At 57.5% G+C, this 17372-nt stretch overlaps 2 protein-coding genes across 7 annotated transcripts; one reads left to right on the top strand and one right to left on the bottom strand.

Moving 5' to 3' along the window:
* The first annotated feature begins 5789 nt into the window (after positions 1 to 5789).
* ASB6 (ankyrin repeat and SOCS box containing 6) lies at positions 5790 to 10369 on the top strand. Of its 2 annotated transcripts, none has more exons than XM_080355885.1 (7): positions 5790 to 5820; positions 6453 to 6685; positions 7148 to 7329; positions 7692 to 7798; positions 8126 to 8234; positions 8663 to 8749; positions 8945 to 10369. In XM_080355885.1, the coding sequence occupies exons 2-7, from the start codon at positions 6531 to 6533 to the stop codon at positions 9619 to 9621; spliced, it is 1317 nt and encodes a 438-aa protein (XP_080212011.1). In that variant the 5' UTR covers positions 5790 to 5820; positions 6453 to 6530; the 3' UTR covers positions 9622 to 10369. The 2 variants fall into 2 exon arrangements, with proteins under 2 accessions (XP_080212011.1, XP_080212010.1); XM_080355884.1 differs by having other exon boundaries at positions 5801 to 5862.
* Positions 10370 to 11309: 940 nt separating this feature from the next.
* NTMT1 (N-terminal Xaa-Pro-Lys N-methyltransferase 1) lies at positions 11310 to 15358 on the bottom strand. 5 transcript variants are annotated; one of them, XM_080355795.1, is made up of 5 exons: positions 15333 to 15358; positions 14299 to 14363; positions 12697 to 12892; positions 12226 to 12478; positions 11310 to 11791 (listed from the first exon to the last, which is right to left on the bottom strand). In XM_080355795.1, exons 3-5 carry the CDS (start codon positions 12856 to 12858, stop codon positions 11535 to 11537), a joined length of 672 nt encoding a protein of 223 aa, XP_080211921.1. In that variant the 5' UTR covers positions 12859 to 12892; positions 14299 to 14363; positions 15333 to 15358; the 3' UTR covers positions 11310 to 11534. The 5 variants fall into 5 exon arrangements, with proteins under 5 accessions (XP_080211921.1, XP_080211924.1, XP_080211922.1 ...); XM_080355798.1 differs by having other exon boundaries at positions 12697 to 12895; positions 15145 to 15336; XM_080355796.1 differs by having other exon boundaries at positions 15145 to 15336.
* Between the last annotated feature and the right edge of the window lie 2014 nt (positions 15359 to 17372).

Here is a 17372-nt window from a genome sequence, read left to right as displayed (position 1 = left end):
TAAGTGCTTCTATCAACAAGTGTAAGTGGCTGCGCTCCGTGGGGAGGGTTGGGGGGAGTGGGAGAGGGGCCGGGTTTCCCCAGCCCCAAATGGGGCTGGAGAGAGAGGTGACCCGCAGGTTAGCGGGGGACACGGCCCCCCCTCCACCTCCAGCCCCCACCTCCCCAGTCCCCATCAACCCCGGAGCAAGGTCACCTCTCCTGGGAAAAGCCTGGCTCTCTCGCCTTAATGAGATAATTACGTCCTGCACCACAGTTAAAAACTCATAGGCTGCTTCCCTTGGGGTTAGAAAGAAACCTCCCTAATGAAAACCAGCCACTGGGAGAGGAAAAATGAGTTTTTCCTCTTTAAAAATGATATATATATTTATATACACTGATATGCAGAGAGGAGGTGGTGGGAGGGGGTGGGCAGAGCCAGCGGCTGGGGCTGGTTGCTGGTGTCCGGCAAGGGCTGGACTCGGGGAGATGAGCAGAAATTGAAGAGGTTAACGCTTATTATTTCTTTCCCCTGGATTCTAGCGTGTCCTCCTGCCCGCCGCTGCCAGCACATATGGACGGGGCTACGCGCACGCAGGGTTCGATGCGAAATCTCCGAGCGAGATCGGCCGCCGCAGCCCAGCTCTGAGCTCATCAACATCCCCGCTCCAGCGCAGCCGAGGGAGGCAAACCCCTGGCTGAGTTATTTTAACATTTGTCGAAAGCTTTTTCTTGCGCTCTCTTCCCCTTCAAGTCGGAGGCGTGCAGATTTTTCAGCCAGCCAGTGCTGCCAAATCTGATCTTCCTGATGGGGAAGCGGCTTCCCAGAGCTCTCCAGCTTGGAAGGGGTGTAGCTGGAGGCAGATTTTGGCTCTCTCTGACTCTGCGGGGGGCTCTCCGAGTGTGCAAAACCAGCCCAACCCCCCTTCCTCCCTCCTTTTCTTGGGAGGATCCATTTATTGGCCCTATTGGCCCAATTTATTGGCCCCCGGGCCACTTTAGGAGTCAGCTCTGGCGTCCGGTCCTGCCTCCCTTGGCTGTGTAAATCCCATGCTGGTGTCACACCACGTTGTGCTCCGCTTCCCTGGGGGATGCTCCCCAAGGACAGGTGTTTTCGCTTTGCACAGCACCCAGCTGGATGGGTCCCTGGCAGCGCGTGGTGCTAGGGCGATGCTGTGCATTGCGGTGATGCACTCAATGTGTATATCAGAATATAGATTGCATATACTGCCATCAGCCCTCCTGGCTGCTCCCTGCTCTCAGGGGGTGACGCCTGCATCACTGCTGGGACCACCCAGCCCTGGGGGACCCAGCACATCCCTGGGCCACCCCCCCTTGGCAGGTACTTTATCCTGCTTTTCTCCACTGTGACCACAGGGACAGACCCTTCCTGGGATGGGGATGACACCACACCTAGGAAAAAACACTCGAGGAACAACATGGGGGGACAGAGGTGTCCCCTTGGAGGACAGTGACTCATGGGCTAGCAGGGGGACAGTGAGGACCCCCATCCTTCCCCCAGCATTTCCCCCTTGGCACCGGGGGCTGGGAACATCTTGCTGTGATTATTTTGGGGGCGGCTGTGGGGTGGCCGGTGTTGGCCCATGATGTGGCGAGGGCAGGAGGGGGATGGAATAGCCCCAGCCCCATTTACAACCCTTTTCCTCCTCCTTTTTCAGGGCCAGACCTTGTTCTTGAACTGTCTGGCTTTTCCAGGGGAGACGTCTTTCCCTCAGTTTGTGGCATTAAATAATTAAATGGAGGGAATAATCATCGGCGAAACCCCCTTGGGTTCACACTTCCTCGGGCCCTGTGATTGCTGATATTTTTGGGGGTGAAATATGACCTTTTTTATGATCAAAGGGGATCCAAGTTCCAAAGGAAAGTTAAAAAAGAAAAAAAAGTAAAAAAAAAAAAGAAAGAGGGCAAGCATTTTCTTTTTTCCCAATCCTAGCGGTCTGGTAAAGTTTCTTTAGACATGCAAAGATTTACACACCTTTCTGCAGGGTGCCTTAAATTGCCCTCTGACTCTTTACACATTTCCATGAGCAGAGCAAGAACAGTAAGTCATTGAGAAATTAACTGGCCTTTCAGTAATATCCCCTGTCGGCCTTTCAGAAGGAGAATGTCTAATGACTTTTTTGAAGTAGAGGTCAGGGTTTGCTTTTTTTAAATAAAACAATCTGTATTAATGCAATTTCCTTTTTAGCTGTAGGATTTGCCTTTTTTTTTAGCATCCTTTTTTTAGAAGTCCACCAGCCACACGAAGCAAGACCCAGTTGCTTGAAACTCAACCTCCTGGTATTCCCAACTCTTGTGCAAGCTCTTATTTTTTGGGGGGGTGGGAAATGTGTTTTAAGTGACTAAAACTGGGCTTCAGAGCCAGCAAGGTGACTCTTCGCCATGCTTAGGGCAAAGCACGGGTGGTTTGGAGACAAAGCCAAGCAGGTTTGCTTTGCCTGACACCTGGATTTTGCTGAGCACGGGGTGTGCTCAGAGTCCGGCTTTGCTGGGCTGGAGCTGTTGGGCTGACAAACCAAAGCGGCACCAAACGGGTAGGGCTGTGGCAGGTTCCTCGGGGTGAGGATATGATGGGTCAGAGCCTGCCAGGACTGCAGCTTGGAGCCCTTGGGACTAAAGTCTTTCTGTTTGCCAGCCATTCATCTTCCACTCTTTAAGAAAAAAAAGTGTATATATATTATTATTATTATTATTATTATTATTATTATTATTATTATTAATCTTGCTTTATGTCTTCCTAGGGGTTTCCTTATTTCTCTCATGCTGTGACAACATCTTGTGCCTCTTCCACAGTGTTCACTATGGCACAGATCCGGACGTGCTCCGCCAGCCCCATCCCTCCTCCTTGCTCCTGGACGGTGGCAGTGGCTGGGGAGGGATGGCGCAGCATCCCTGGCTGGGGCTGGTGCTGGTGCTGCTCCCTTCGCCACCTGGCTACTGATTCTCCTTAATATTGTCAAAATCTTGCCCTAGAGATATCGTGCAGAGGAACCGGGCTGGCTCCCACATTCCCCCGTGGGTGAAAGGGGTTTTCTTACTATGGAAATGCACCTCTGCTACACTGTAAGGAGGATGTTTGGGGTAATGAGATAGTAAGGACCAGAGTATGTGAGATGGTGGAGGCTTGATGGTGCTTGGCCAGGACCCATTGACAGGCTCTGGGGGCAGATGGCTGTGGATCGGTCCCATCCGCAGCGCTGGGGATGCAGGGCTGGCTGTCCCATCTGTGTCCTGCCCGGGGCTGGGGATCGGAGCACCCTGTCCTGTCCCCTGCACCAGGCAGGGGTCCATGCAGCGCTGCCCACAGGGGTGACAGCTGGGGGCTCTTGCTGGAAGAGTCCCCCCCGTGCCCAGCCCTGCTGCTCCCAGCAGGAATGACTTATCTATCCGCTGAGCAATTCCCATTTCTCCATCCCTGCCAGACCCCGAAAGCGCAGCGTGCCCTGGGTGAGCTCCTCTCCTCCTCTTCCCTCCAGCTCTCACAGCTCCCCCCATTCCCTCCTGGCTCCTTGTCTCTGCGGTCGGTGGCATTATAAAAACCCCAGCCAGGCTCTTGGTGAAGGTTTTACTCCCAGCTTTCTTATTCTCTCTGTTTCTGCCTCTTTCTTTCTCTCCCTCTCTTTCTTTCCCTGCCAGGAATCCCAGTCCCAGATGAACCAATACTCCGTGGCTCTGCTATTTCCCTTTTATTCCCCCCCCCTGCCTTCAACAGCGAGATGGGAAAAGAGTGAACTAAAAAAAAAAAAGAAAGAAAGAAAGAAAAAAATCAAAGCTGCACATATTGGATCCAGATGTGCTTACAGCCCTTTCCAGCAATTTAATTAAATTCCCCCAGACAGCCAGGAGGATTTCTTAATGATCAAATTTCCCTGGCTTTCCTCCTAAAATGCCCCTCTTTCTTCGGCTGGCTGTTGCTCTGTCTCCCTGATGGATAGCCAACTCGCATTCTTCCTAGTCCGCCCTGCCAAGGCGATGGGGAGGAAGGGGGCAGATCCCAATGCTGTTGTTTTAGCCGGGCACTTGAACGGCACAGCTGACCACGCCAGAGACATCCCTCTTTGCAAAACAGATATTTCTGCCCAAGAGATGTGGGGATGGGGAGTCACCTCCCCAGAGGCTGTGGCCATGGCAGGACAGGGCAGGGATGCTCCTGTGAAGGGCTCCCGTGTGTCCCCACCGGCCTCGCCATGCTGATGGCCATGGAGGGGTTCAGTCCTTGGGTCTCTGGCCTTGACACCTCCCAGGGCTGGTTTTGAGCTGGGTTTGGCTCCACAGTGCACCCCCCAAAGCCTCCTTTATGGCCAGGGGGGTTATTGGGGTGGGGACAAAGCCTCTGTGGGGCTCCCAGGGTCATGGCCAGGCTGGCAGGGTCCTTTGGGACAGCCCAGGGTCCCCTCTTGTCCCTGGGACCAACGTGGCCAGGGTCAGAGGTGACAGTGGGGTGACCCACATTTGCCAGCCCTCCCTTCCCAGCCAACAGTGGGGAGTGCAGGCGGGGGTTCCTCCAATAGGGCCAGTAAATTGCTCCCCACCCTGGCACCCTATTTTGTGTGGAGAAGGGAAGGGTGAGAAACAGGGGGGAGCGTGACGGCATGTCAGAAAAATGCCCAACCAGCGTGGCCTCTTCGCCCCCTCTGCCCCCAGGCCACGGCTGCTCGCTGCAATCTGGAAGCGCTCCACCAGAATAAAATAAATACGTAAATAGGAAACCCAAGGCGGCTTCAGTTATTGCCGGCTCTCCAGAGCTCCCCATGTCTGGAAATTCCACCAGAATAATAATAAAAATAATGATGATGATAATAATACCAATAAATCCTGGGGTAACACTTCCCCCAGCAGCTCTTTCAGCAGGGGAGGGTCTGGGTGTGCTGTAGGCAGCAGCACTCGAACTCCTGACACCCCAAACCCCCCATTCCCCGAGCCCCGGGGAGGCAGCAGCCACTCGGTGCCACCTTCCCAGCACCCCCAGCCCGTCCCGGGTGGGTGTGAGTGGCCCCGGTGGTGGGTGCTCCCGGGAGGGCCGGATGCTATTTGGGGATCTGGGCTTGTGCGTGGGGTTGCATGGCCACATCACATGCGCACCGCCACACCCACGGCCACACTCACAGCCACGGGTGGCAGAGATGTCGCCGAGGCCACTACAAGCGCCAGAGAGGGGGATGTAGCTCCGTGTGTGTGTGTGTGTGTGCACACCTCGCCTGTGCACTTGTGCGTGTTTCTCTGTGTTCGTGGCTGTGCACCTGGGGGTGCCCATGGGAGCAGCTGCACACATCTGGGCTGTTCGCAGGGGTTGCGCTGGTGCTTGTTGGGCGGTTGTGTCCGTGCGCGGGAGGGGGTGCCCGTGGGTACTGGGTTCGGGGTGTGGGGGGGTGTGCAGGTACCTGGGTGTGCAAACGCCCGTACACACCCCCCACACCTGCGCCTGGTGCAAGCACACGGGGCGGAGCGCGCAACTCGTGCGTGCACGGATGGGCGTACCCCGGGGGCGCGCACCGCGGGGGTGTGCCCGCACCCAGAGGCGCGCACAGGGCTGCACAGCGGGGGATATACCGGGGGGTGCCCCGAGGGTGTCCGCACCCACTGCCCGCCGCGCTCGACCCCGCGCCCGCGCGATCCCGGTGCGCCGCTCCCGGCTGCCTGCTGCCCCCTGCCGGCCGCACCGCAGCCACGCCCCCCAGAGGCCACGCCCCTCTGCAGCCCCGCCTCGCCGAGGCCACGCCCCATTGCAGCCCCGCCCCACGGAGGCCACGCCCTTTATAAAAGGCCACGCACCTCCCGGCACAACCGGCAGCTTCCGCTTCCGGCGGCGGCGCCGAGGCAGGTGCGGGGCGGCGGGCGCAGCGGCGGCTGCTGTGAGGGGATGGTGGGTACCGGCGGCTCCGGGGCTTTCCCCGCGGAGCTTGGGGCCCTGCGAGTACTCTCGGCCTCACTCCGAGGCTCCGCGGGGCCGTTAGGGGCCGTCTGGGTGGGGTCCTGGGGCTCCTGACGTTGCCGCCCCCGGGGCTGCTGGGGGTTTTGGGCCTCTGCGCTTCACCCGTGGGGCGCGGGAAGATGTAGGGGCCGCTCGGTCCCACCCCGGGGGTGCCGCCTTGTGCGATCGGGCTGGGCTGGTGGGTTCTGCCCCAGCCCCGCTTCCGCCCGAAGAGCAGGCGGGGGCTCGGAGCCCCTCTCCGTTCTGTCTGCCCTCTCCCTGCACCCCGTGTGTGGGGGCTTGTGGTAGCTCTTGGGGTTTGCCCCAAGCCTGGGCTCCGCCTGTCGTGTTTTCTTCCTACCCCCAGATAACCCCAGTTTGCAGCTCTGCAGGCAGGAGATAATTTGAATACGCCTCTGTGGTGCATGGGAGGAGATCTTTGCACTGGCCTTTGTTGCCTTTTGGAAATGCATAGTAGGAGAGGAGGCTGTGGGGTTCTTTTTAAATGCAGAGCTGCTAGAAAGGCTTGTTTGTTTTAAAAGGAGGGAAAAGTCTTCTGGAAACCCGGCAGCACCAGGGTCTGCCTGTCGGAGTTCTGAGCAGGGGAAGCCGCCACTGCCATGCGGGGGGTGCTGGATGGTCTGTGCGCAGAGCAGAGCACGATGCCCTTCCTGCACGGCTTCCGCAGGATCATCTTCGAGTATCAGCCTCTGGTAGATGAGATCTTGGGGCTGCTGGTGATACAGGATGCGGACCAGCAGAACGATCTTGAGAGGTAACTGCACGGGGCTGTGAGCAGAGTTTTGGGGTGAAACGCCCACTTGGTGTGTTTGGGGGGTGATGGCTGGAGCTTGGGGGTGATGGCTGGAGCTCAGGGGTGTAGCTGAGGTCAGACCAGCACTGGTTGGGAGCAAACTCCAGTGCTGGGGAGCAGCTCATCTCACAGACACTCCTTGTGCTGCTGTTCTTTGGGAACGTGGGGGTGGAGCCGAGCAAACACGGGGGCTCTGTGCCCCCCAGGAACAACCCTTTCTGCCTGAACCATGGCAATAAAAACTAAATTGGGGTTCAGCTGTGACCCTGATGCTGCCCACAACCAACAGGTTAGACACCTGATAGTTACAAGACAAGAGGGGAGACCAGGGACTTTTCTTCTTCCCTGGTGCTACTTTGACCCTTGTGCGCCCCTGAGATTTGTGCTGTTCAACTGAGTAACTGGTGGTTTTTGTGTCCCAAGCCCTGCCTGTCTGGGCAGTGACAGGAGCCAGCTCTCAGCTGTGAGAAGAGTATTGGAGAGGGAGATCCAGTCCCCGTTTTACCGGGAGGGTGTGAGCTATGCCCTGCTGAAGGTCACTGAGCTGGGGCTCGTTCCTGCCGCTGAAGTCCTCCTGGAGTTCGGAGCTGACCTCAGCTTTGAAGGTGAGGCTGGTGGGAAGGAGCTGGGGCTGTTCCTTGGGCTGGTGAGAAATCACTGGGAGGGGATGACAGCTGGGGCAGAAAGAGGGGGTGCTGTCAGCTCAGCCTCCCACTCCTTGCTGGGATGGTGTGGATTGTGGCAGCCCTGACTGGGGCATGGTTGCAGGCTTGGGAGTCAGTGTGCAGCTTTAAGGGCTTTTGCCAGAGGTGGAATCACTGCCAAAGCAGAACCTGGGATGTCTGTGACAGCCCTGTTTTCATTGGCAACACTGCACTTTCTAGCTGCCCTTTTCCCCTTTCAGTGGATATCAGGGCTGTTCTGGGGAACCCCTTAGTTCTCTCTGACTCTGTGTTTTTGTTTTCAGACCCAGTCACCTACTACACCCCCCTGCACATCGCAGTGCTCCGCAACCAGCCAGATATGGTGGAGCTCCTGGTGCACCATGGGGCTGACATCAACCGGAGAGACCGGGTATGGGCTCAGCTGCTGTGGCATGGCCAAGCTGAGTCCCCTTGAGACTCAGCTGCAAGGGGACATGCAGGGACAGCCCTCCCTGGCCTCACTGTGTGCTGCTTTGGCTGAGCAACCCTGCCCCTGCCGTGGAGCGATGGGTGTGGGGAGGCTGGAGCAGACAAATCTCTGCCCATGGACACACTGGGGAAAGTTCAGTTTGATTTTTGGGGGTGTGTTCAAATATGCTCTCATGTTGGCTGTGAGGAAGCCCCAGCAGCGACTCTTCGGACATCATAAATAGCCTTCAGTGCTGAGCAGTGTTTTGTTTTCTCTTGCTCTGTGCAGATCCATGAGAGCAGTCCCCTTGATCTGGCCAGCGAGGAGCCCGAGCGGCTGCCGTGCCTCCAGCGGCTGCTCCAGCTGGGAGCTGATGTCAACGCAGCTGACAAAAACGGTCCGTGTGCCCTATCTGTACAAAGTGGTTGGAAGTTGGGCATGGGCTGCAGAGCCTCCCTGCTGCTCTGTGCTTTCTCCTTGTGTCTTGGCTTTGTTGGGTGCAGAAGGGAACTGAAACCAGCTCTGTGCAGTCCATGGAAGATGGGATGGGGCTGTGCCTCCATAGCCCTGTGCTGCCCAGGCACTCTAAACCCCACTCTGTCATGGCACACGTGACCTCTGGGGCCACCACTAGCCCTGCACGTGTGGCCTGTGACCCTGTCCCCACAGCTCTGCACCATCATGGGGACAGTGGGAGCCTGCCAGGAGGGGAAGGGCTGTTCCTCCCCATGTTTGGCTGTCTGGTTGGTGGGTGGATTGTTCTTCTTCCTCCCTTTTCAGGGTGTCACCCTATTTTCATCTGACTAATTAATTGCTCTGTTGCAGGAAAGACAGCACTGTTGCATGCCCTGGCCAGCAGTGACGGTGTCCAGATCCACAACACTGAGAGCGTCCGTCTCCTGTTGGAAGGAGGTGAGGACAACCTTCTCCCCTCCCCACACACAACCCCTCCAGGCCTGGCACTGGCTGATCCCTCGTACAGCACTGAGCGCTGTTCTCCGGGCTCCTTTATGTTACTACCTGAGAATAAAGCCCAGCAGTGCCAGTTAGTGCTGTCCTGGTCTCATGGTCTGCAGTGCCAGTTATGTTCTCTGTCCCTTCCTTCAGGCGCAGACGTCAGGGCCACCACCAAAGACGGTGACACAGTCTTCACTTACATCATCTTCCTGCTGGGTGAGATGGTGTGCAGCAACACGGAGGAGGCACAGGTGATCAATCGCTTCTGCTTCCGTGTCACGCAGCTGCTGCTGGCCCACGGTGCCAACCCCAGCGAGTGCCCGGCCCCCGAGTCCCTCACCCACCTCTGCTTCAAAAGCTTCAAACACCACTTCCCGCTGCTGCGTTTCTTGCTGGAGTCAGGTGCTGCCTACAACTGTTCCCTCCATGGTCCCTCATGCTGGTCAGGCTTCCACATTGTCTTCGAGTGCCTCTGCTCACACCTCAGTGTCTCTGAAGATGACAGCTTCTCTACAGATCTCATCCAGAAGGGTCAGACTCTGCTGGAGCTCATGATGGCCAGTTCACAAGCCATCCAGCTGCCCAGCAACTTTGAGGTCAACACCAGCAGCTGTAGGTACCATGGGGAGAAGATCAGGAATCTCTTCTCCTCTCTGAAGCAGCTGGAGCGCTCCCCACAGGCACTGAAACATCTCTGCAGGGTGTTTATCCGGCAGCGCCTTAAACCATGGCCAGTAGACATCAAAATCAAGGCTCTACCTCTTCCAGACAGGCTTAAGTGGTACCTCCTCATTGACCACACTGCTGCCGGGCACGAGGACCTCTGAGCCTGACTCATGCCTCTGTTTGTCCGCCCCACAGTCGTGGTGTGTCTACAGCCACCAAATCTCTGCTCTGGGCCAGTTTTCTCTGCAAGAAGTGGGCTGTCCACATGCTGCCCATGTGCCCACAGCTTGGCCAGTGCTGCCCACGTGTTCTGCTGCTGCGTTTTGGGGGGGATGCTTTTTTGGGGTGTGACACTGCATGTGTATCCATGGAGGCCTCATTGCTCTAGGGCATGTTGTGGGGAGGCGGGCAGAGCCCCTGGGCATTGGGGAGCTGGATACTGGGACAGAGGACTGGTTTGTGTGGATTTTAAGAACAGGCCTGGCAGGCAGAGCCGGTGGGGTGGTTGGGGACAGTGTGACTGGACAGGCAGTGTGTCCCCTTTCTCTCCAGCCTGGTGGGTGCAGGGGTGCGTTAGGCGAGTGGCAGGGTTGTGAGATGCCTCGGGGTGCTGGGAGAAGAGGTGTTCCCTGTGCCGGGAGAACGCTGGCATCGTGTCCTGGTGTCCTGCCTCTGGTCCCGCTGGTGGGAGCAGTGTTGGGAGGGGCAGGTCCAGCACCTCCATGCAGATTTAGTTGCGGATGTGATTTCCTTCCTCACTTCTGAAACCAGGTGCGTGACAAGGGGCACCGGTGGCTGGCTGCTCGGCACCCTCTGGGTACACCCAGTCCTCCAGGCACAGAGGAGCATCCACCAAGGACATCTTAGAGGTGCTGAGCTCCAAAACAGACAAATGGATGTTTCCTGACTTTTGGTGTGTTCGCTGCGCACGGATGAGGAATGGGCGGCTGACCCTGAGTGCCTTGTGCCTCCCTCTCCACTCCTTGGCTCCTTCCCTTGGTGGCCGCTCCCAGGACCTTGGTCTCCAGCGCCTCCTTCTCAGAAACAAGAAATTACAGCAGGACTTGAGGGTTTCTTTCCAAGTTGCTACTGGAAGCTCCAAACTGGGGCTGCATGTGGAGGTCCTGTGAACCAGCTGTGCCACAGCTGCCTGGCTCCCCCTTCTAGGCATCTGCTTCCTTGTGACACGCCAAAGACTGGCCACAGAGCTGAGCACCCCCCACATGTTTGTTGTTTGGTTTTTGTTTGTCATGGGGAACAGATGCAGAAGAGGATGAAAAAAGGGGAAAAAAATCTATTCTGAGCAGGTGCAGTTTACAGGAGGTGGATCTGGGGTCCATGGGCAGTTTAGCTGCATAAGGGTTGTCTCTCCCCATTGCCCTCCTGTGATTTACCTTCTTCCACCCTGCGGAACTGGAGCTGTGCACCTTTAAATGATGTTTAAAAAAAAATTATATTGTGATCAAATACTCCCCTGGCATCTGGAATGGGAAATGAGCAATTAAATGAGGCTTTTTGTAATAATGACAAAGGCCTTGTTTCTTCTGCAGAAGAGATTGGGCAGAGGAGGGGCCTCTGTGGGGAGGAGGGAAATTTTGTGGAGACCTGCTCATGGGTTTAAAGGAGAGTCCCCCACAAAACCCCCGAACCTGGTGTTGCTTCCCCAAAAGGGTCAAACACCCAGCCCAGACTGTCACAGAGGTGCTTCACCAGCCAGACCTGGTGCTGCTGTGCTCAGCAACCTGCGGGTGCCCACAGAGCGCGTTCCTTACAGGGGAGACCCTCTTGCTCCCATACGGAGCCCCTAAAAGTGGCATCAAGCCAGTGCTGTGTCTGACAAGCCCACGTGTGGAAGTACAACAGCAGGAAAATGTATTTGGCAAACACCTCTTTTCAGAAACAGCAGCAACTCGGAAGACAAAGCCTTGTCCACACCACCAGCCCTGGAGAGAGGGAGTCACAACACCTTCGCCACTGTCCACGACCCCGTGGTGAAGGCAGAGTCCTCACCCCTCCCAGCCTTGGCAGGAACCACCATGCTGGCCCTGGAGAGACCTCCCACCGCCAGCTGTCCTCATCTCATGGCAAAGGTGTAGACGTGGTAGATCTCATCAGGAAAGTTCTCCTGGCGCTCCTCGGCCAGGAGGTGCAGCCCAGCCCGGCGGATGATCTTACGGACCACGTCCAGGTCCCGGCAGACGCTGCTGTCCACATCGTCCATGATCACGCCCTCCTGAGCCATGTTGTCCTTGATGACCACGATCCCATTGGGCCGCAGGCCGGCCCGGCACCGCTTCAGGAAGTCGGAGAGGTGGTTGTCGGTGAGATGGCCTGGAGGGGCAGAGCAGGTGTTAAAGGGCAGGGGTATTGCAGGGCAGGACCCCCAGGAAGCATGTGGTACAAGGGCAGGAGACAGGGAAGCTGTGGCTGGGATCCCTCTTGATCCAGGCAGCCAAGTATTTGTGCCATTTACAGGTGAAAGCTTTAGCTTGGGGGTGTCCAGCTTGTGTCCCGCCGGCTCCATCAACCCACACCTCTGCCCTGGACTCCCAGGGTTTGGGGGAAAAGACTCTGCAGTTCAGTGCCCTCAGAGTACCCCTCCATGGGGCAGGGATGGGGGGCAGGTCCCCAACCCAGCCCTCCCACCCATGCTGTGATGTTCACCCTTCATGCAGACCTCAAGCTGCTCTCCCCAGTGTGTGGGGCACCTGCTCCTTGGGGGAAGCTGGACAGAGAACAGGCTGGGGACACCCAGCAACCCTCACCTATGACCCACTGGATCCAGATGACATCGTAGGAATTTGGCTCGGGGCTGAAGTCCTGGAGGCCACAGCAGAAGTAGTTGCGCACCCGCCTGCCCTCCTCCCCCAGGTAGCTCTTGGCCTTGGTGAGGAAGTCCTGTGTCACATCTACCATGTCCACCGTCTTGAAAAGAGGCAGCAGCAGCCGCTTGGTGATCCGGCCAATGCCCGCCCCACAGTCCAGAGCACGGGTTGTCCCCGTCCGGTTGGGACCATCCTGGAATGACAAGCATGAGGGGCTGAATCCCACCATGAGGCACCCATGGAGGAGAAATGGGGGAACCACCCAGGAAGGGGCTGGAGTTTTGGGAATCCATTGAAAGACAAAGCTCTCCCAGCTCACACATAAAAAACATGGAGCAACTCAGAAGGAAGAGCCCAGCTTTGCTGGGCAAAGGATGGGGCTTTGGGAGCACAACAGACGGGGCCACCTACCCGTAGAAACCTCTGCAGGAATTTCCTGGAGCTGTTGATGTCAATGCTGGAGATGTGGCCGTAGCCCCCCAGCATGCCGTCCACCGTGGCGGGTACATCCTTCCAGTACTTCTCTGCCTTGGAGTAAAACTCAAACTCGTTCTCCACCACCTCGTTTGTCATGCTGGCCGAGGGGCACACGCCCACGCAGGACTCGCTGCTCCTCCGACACAGGAGAAACCACCGGTCAAGTCCGAAAGAGCTGTGAGTGCAAAGTTCCCCCCTAAACGGGGGAGGAGGCAGCTCTGCGAGCACCCCAATTTCTATTTATTCCCCCCTTTCCCCCTCCCCAGGGTTATTTCAAGCCCTAAAAACCTGGCGAGAGCAAAAAGGAACAATGATCTAAATCCTGGTATTTTCTGGAGACCAACAAGCCCAAAACCCCTTACTGTGGTTTAACCTCAACCAGCATATATGAACAGTTCAATAAAACAATATACTACTGCTACATATAAAAATATAAATTGATGCTTAAGGAAATCACTCATTAATACCAGTCCTCTGTCCCTGGTCCCCAACAGCCCAGCCCCGGGAGAGCAAAAAGGCAAAGTGCTGAAAAACTGAACTAACGCGTAACTAATGTGGAACTCCTGAGCGGAACCAACTAGCTGGAAAAGGCAACTCCAGCTCTATACGGAGCACAATTCCATAGGGAATATTTCATCGACCAGCCTGGATGTCAATCCAGGTGCTGTCCTCTCTGTGCCCCCTCCCAGCTGCTCTTTGCACCTACAGATGGAAAGCTGAAAAAGTCCTGGTTCTCCTTTGCAACAGCCAAAACATCAATAAGTTCTTATGTCCTTTTCATACCAACTCAAAAACACAGCCTAGCTACTGGAAAGAAAACTTCCACTCAAGGAAAAGGTGTGTTATCACATTATTCTCACACTAAATCCAAACCAAAAGACTGTGCTACCTACTAAAAAGAAAATATTGTAACTACTACGAAGAAAATTAACTCAATTCCAGCTAAACCAGCACAACCCTTCCTAGGCAGGGATGCCTCATCCAGACCAGTCATCCCAGAATTTGCTCAGCAATATATCAAATTAGATTTTTCTTTTAAGGCTGACCCACCCTTTTCACATGTTCTGCCTCCTCTCTCCCTGTCTTAAGAGCATTAACATTTTAGAGATGACATATTTATCTGTGGTGACAGCCCCATCAGTCACCTCCAATTACATCTGGAGTTGCTAAAAGTGATCCTAAGCACCTACCTGAGGATTGTAAATCTCAGCCGTGACCACAAGTTAGATATTTGTAATATAATAAAGTCAAGGTATAATCAGCAATACAAGCTATAAATCCCCCCCCAGACATCTCATAATTCAAACCACTGTGGATTTGATTAACTGCGCTGGGGATTAGAAACTAGATTTAAAGTGGCCAAAGGGTAAATTCAAGGACTTCAAACACCTTTACAAATAAAGAAATATATAGTGTTCATGGCTTGAATTTGCTGGCAAATATCCCATTAGACACAAAACCTTTTCTATGGCAGTTCTGGTGGCCCTGCGCGGTCTTGAGGAGCTGGGGAAGGAGCAGGGGGACACAGTATCTTACCTGACAGATCACCGGTTGAAATCCAGTTTGGCTTGGTGGTGCTGGGAACCGGTCTGTGCTGTGATCTGGGGAAGAAAATACAGGAGTTTAGTCCCAAATCGCCATTTTTAGTCCCATGAGCAACACTGACTGCAGCCCCAGGGCTGCCCAGACCCCGTGGGGACCCTTGTGGGGCAGTTGGGGGGCAGCAGCTGTGCTGCCCCGTCGCTCAGAGGCCGCAGGAGGCTGAGCCATGGGGGCAGCTGGTGCATGGAGGGTTTTGTCCCCACTTTAGGCAGCGCTGCCATTTGGTCTCAGGGGTTGGGATCTCAGTTCGCTCTCCTGGCCTTGTCACCCTTTCCCTGCCCCTGCATTCAGCTGGGTGACCTCCTGGTGATGTTTTTCAGGGTGTCACAAGCCACCAGCACAGGTTGAGTACCCACCAGCCTGGACCCCCCGTGTGTCCCCACTGCCCTGAAAGCCCCCAAAACGCTGCCGCTCCCCAGCTGCCGTGCAGACCGGTGCCGGCCGGTCCTTGCCCCACAGCCCCCGCCCTGTGACCAGCTCACTCCGGGGAAAAGGTCACACGTGGGAGAAGTCACACCAGCCCTCCCCGCTTTCGGGGTGGGGGGTCACCCCATTGTTGGGGCCCTTTCCACGACCCCTGGGGCCATTTGTAGACCGGGGGGCCGCAGGGACAGGGGGTGCGTGGGCGTGCGTGCGTGAGGGTCCCCAGGACGAGTGGGGGCTGGGGGGGACACCGCCAGGGTGACACTGGGACCCACCCCCGAGGTGGGGGTTTACACCAGCCCTGCCCGCGGGGTGCGAGGGCCGGTTCGAGGCCCGAACCCGCCATTTCCCCGGTACCTCCGGCTCGGGGCTGGGCCCCCCCCGCGCTCCGGGGCTGCGGCACGGAAAGCCCCGCCCGCCGCGGGGCCCGATCCGGCACAGGCAGCTCCCCCGGCCCCCCCGCCGCTGCGGCCCCGGGGACTGGGGGTGCCCGGTCCCGCCGTTCCCCGGGGCCGGGCGGCCGCGACCCCGACACCTCCGGTTACCTCCGGCGACGGCCGCGCTCTGGCCCCGCCCCCGCCGTGACGAGCGGCTGCAGAAACCAACCAGATGGCGGCGCTCGCAGTGACGTCAGGACGAGGGCGCCTCGGGGGGCGGGCCCTCCCCGCTCTCCTGCCGGCTGTCCGCGCGGGGGCGCTGTGGGGCGGACCGGGACGGACTGGGACGGAGCGGGGAGACCCGCAGCGGGTCCGGGGCAGCATCGAGTGGGGGCTGAGGGCAGGGGTGCCGTTCTGCCCCAACGTGTGCCCACACTGTGTCACGAACGGCTCCGGGACCGCCCACCGGCTCCAGCGGAGCTTCGTGCAGCCCCCCCCGCCCCGGAGCCCCTGCCCCGGAGCCCCTGTCCCGACACCGTGCGGCTGTTGGGGGGCAGGTGGGCGCAGGAGCCTGGCGGTGGCACCGGGGTGGCGGAGCCCGGGGCAGGGCGGCAGGGTCGGGGTGACCGGGACAAGGACCACCCAGGTTTGACAGCCGAGGGGGTGTCACGGTGGGGCTGTCCGGCCCCGGCCCCGGCCCGCCGCTGTCCCTGTCCCGTCCCGGACCCGTCCCGTCCCCTCCCGCCGTGTCCCGCCGCAGCCGCGCGGGGGCGCTGTTGTCCCGCCGTTGCGCCGCCGCGAAAACTTCGCTGCGTCTTGAGGGGCGGGAGGAGCGGCCGGACCCGCACCCACCTCCGCACCCACCCCGTTCTCACACCCCCTGCCCTGCACCCCGCTCCGGGCACCTGCCCCGCACCGACCCCTTTGGGGAAGCTGCCTCCCTCCCCGCTCCGCTGTGATGCTCTGCGGCGGGGGCAACATCTCACCCATCGTCTCCCATCTGTACCCCTTAGCCCAAATGGACTGGGTTGGCACCCCCACACTCCCATGGATGGGAGGGGATCGCTGTGGGGACAGTGACAAAACTGTGTTCTCTGGTGTCTAATACAGGGTGAGTCCCTCCCTCAGCGGGACACCGGCGTCCCCCTCACCTTCCCCTGGACACCGACCTGCACAAAACCTGTCTTGAAATCTGCTTGAAATCACCCAAAGCAGTCAGCAGGCAGCAGCACCGGGGACAACACTGCACAGGGCGAGTGGGACCCATTCCCACCCAGCCAGCATCCACATACACCCCAAAATGTCCTAATGGCCTCAGCGAGAACTCATTGGCCCCAAAACAGCTGCTTACCGCAGTCATCCAAAAATCCACAGCACAACCGGGGTGCAGCCTCAATGCAGGAGGCTCTTGCCGTCCTTCCACGGTGTCACTGCAGGAAACGGAGGGAAACTCCACCTTTGGGTGAGCAGCTGTCACCCCAGTATAGTTTTGGGGACTCTGCAAAAGGGCCCAAGTGACCTGAGGCGAAGGGCAGATGGTCTGGGGCCAGGAGCGCATGTTTAGTTGCCTGTGGAGTTGGGGATGCAGTGAGAGCATCTCTAAGCACAGAAAGCACCGCTTTGGCCCCAATTTGTTTTCCAGATTTTAAGGAAACAAGGCGCTCTGTCACGAGGGAGGGGACACTGAGTGCAGGGCAGCAGTGTCCCGCTGCTCCCGAGATGGGCTGGTGTTTGGGGAGGTGCATGGGTGGGGGTGCATTGGCACTGAGCATCCGCCCATGCACAGGCACCTAAATGGCCCAAATCCACCGGTTTTCTCCTCACTGAAGCCACCAGCAGCCATTGCATCGCTCTGATTGCCACCTCTGTTCTCAAGTTGTCCATGGGGCAGCCACACCCCATCCATGGGAGCCCATGGTATTTGTCCCACCTGCTTCCCAAAATAGACATTTTTGGTCCCTTTTTTCACCATGTTGCACTGAGGCTCCTGTAGACCCTTTCCATTAAGCCCCAGCCTCTCCCCCCATCCTTCCCCAACACTAAAGTCCTTTGTGGTGACAGGGAAGGGACAGTGCTTCTGTTCCCCCTGGGGCTGGGGTTCCGCATCAGCCCCTCAGGTTTCAATGAAATCTGCAGTGATTTCCTTGAACCAGGGGCCAATCTCACTTGGAAAAGTTCCCTTTTAATTTATACATTTTTTTTTGTATT

The sequence above is a fragment of the Nesoenas mayeri genome (genome assembly GCF_963082525.1).
Source record: "Nesoenas mayeri genome assembly, chromosome: 18".
NCBI classification, from domain to species: Eukaryota; Metazoa; Chordata; class Aves; order Columbiformes; family Columbidae; genus Nesoenas; species Nesoenas mayeri.
The sequence above is the reverse complement of the archived record's forward strand: the minus strand, read 5'-3'. Positions and strand labels throughout refer to the sequence as shown.

Bases quoted from the DNA above. Each gene is read 5' to 3' on its own strand.
- ASB6 (XM_080355885.1), top strand. From the start codon at position 6,531: ATGCGGGGGGTGCTGGATGGTCTGTGCGCAGAGCAGAGCACGATGCCC. The intron at 6,686-7,147 runs GTAACTGCACGG...TTGTGTCCCAAG, and splicing joins CAGCAGAACGATCTTGAGAG to CCCTGCCTGTCTGGGCAGTG. The intron at 8,750-8,944 runs GTGAGGACAACC...CCCTTCCTTCAG, and splicing joins CCGTCTCCTGTTGGAAGGAG to GCGCAGACGTCAGGGCCACC.
- NTMT1 (XM_080355795.1), bottom strand. From the start codon at position 12,858: ATGACAAACGAGGTGGTGGAGAACGAGTTTGAGTTTTACTCCAAGGCA. The intron at 12,479-12,696 runs GTAGGTGGCCCC...TTGTCATTCCAG, and splicing joins TCCTGCAGAGGTTTCTACGG to GATGGTCCCAACCGGACGGG. The intron at 11,792-12,225 runs GTGAGGGTTGCT...CTGCCCCTCCAG, and splicing joins CTGGATCCAGTGGGTCATAG to GCCATCTCACCGACAACCAC.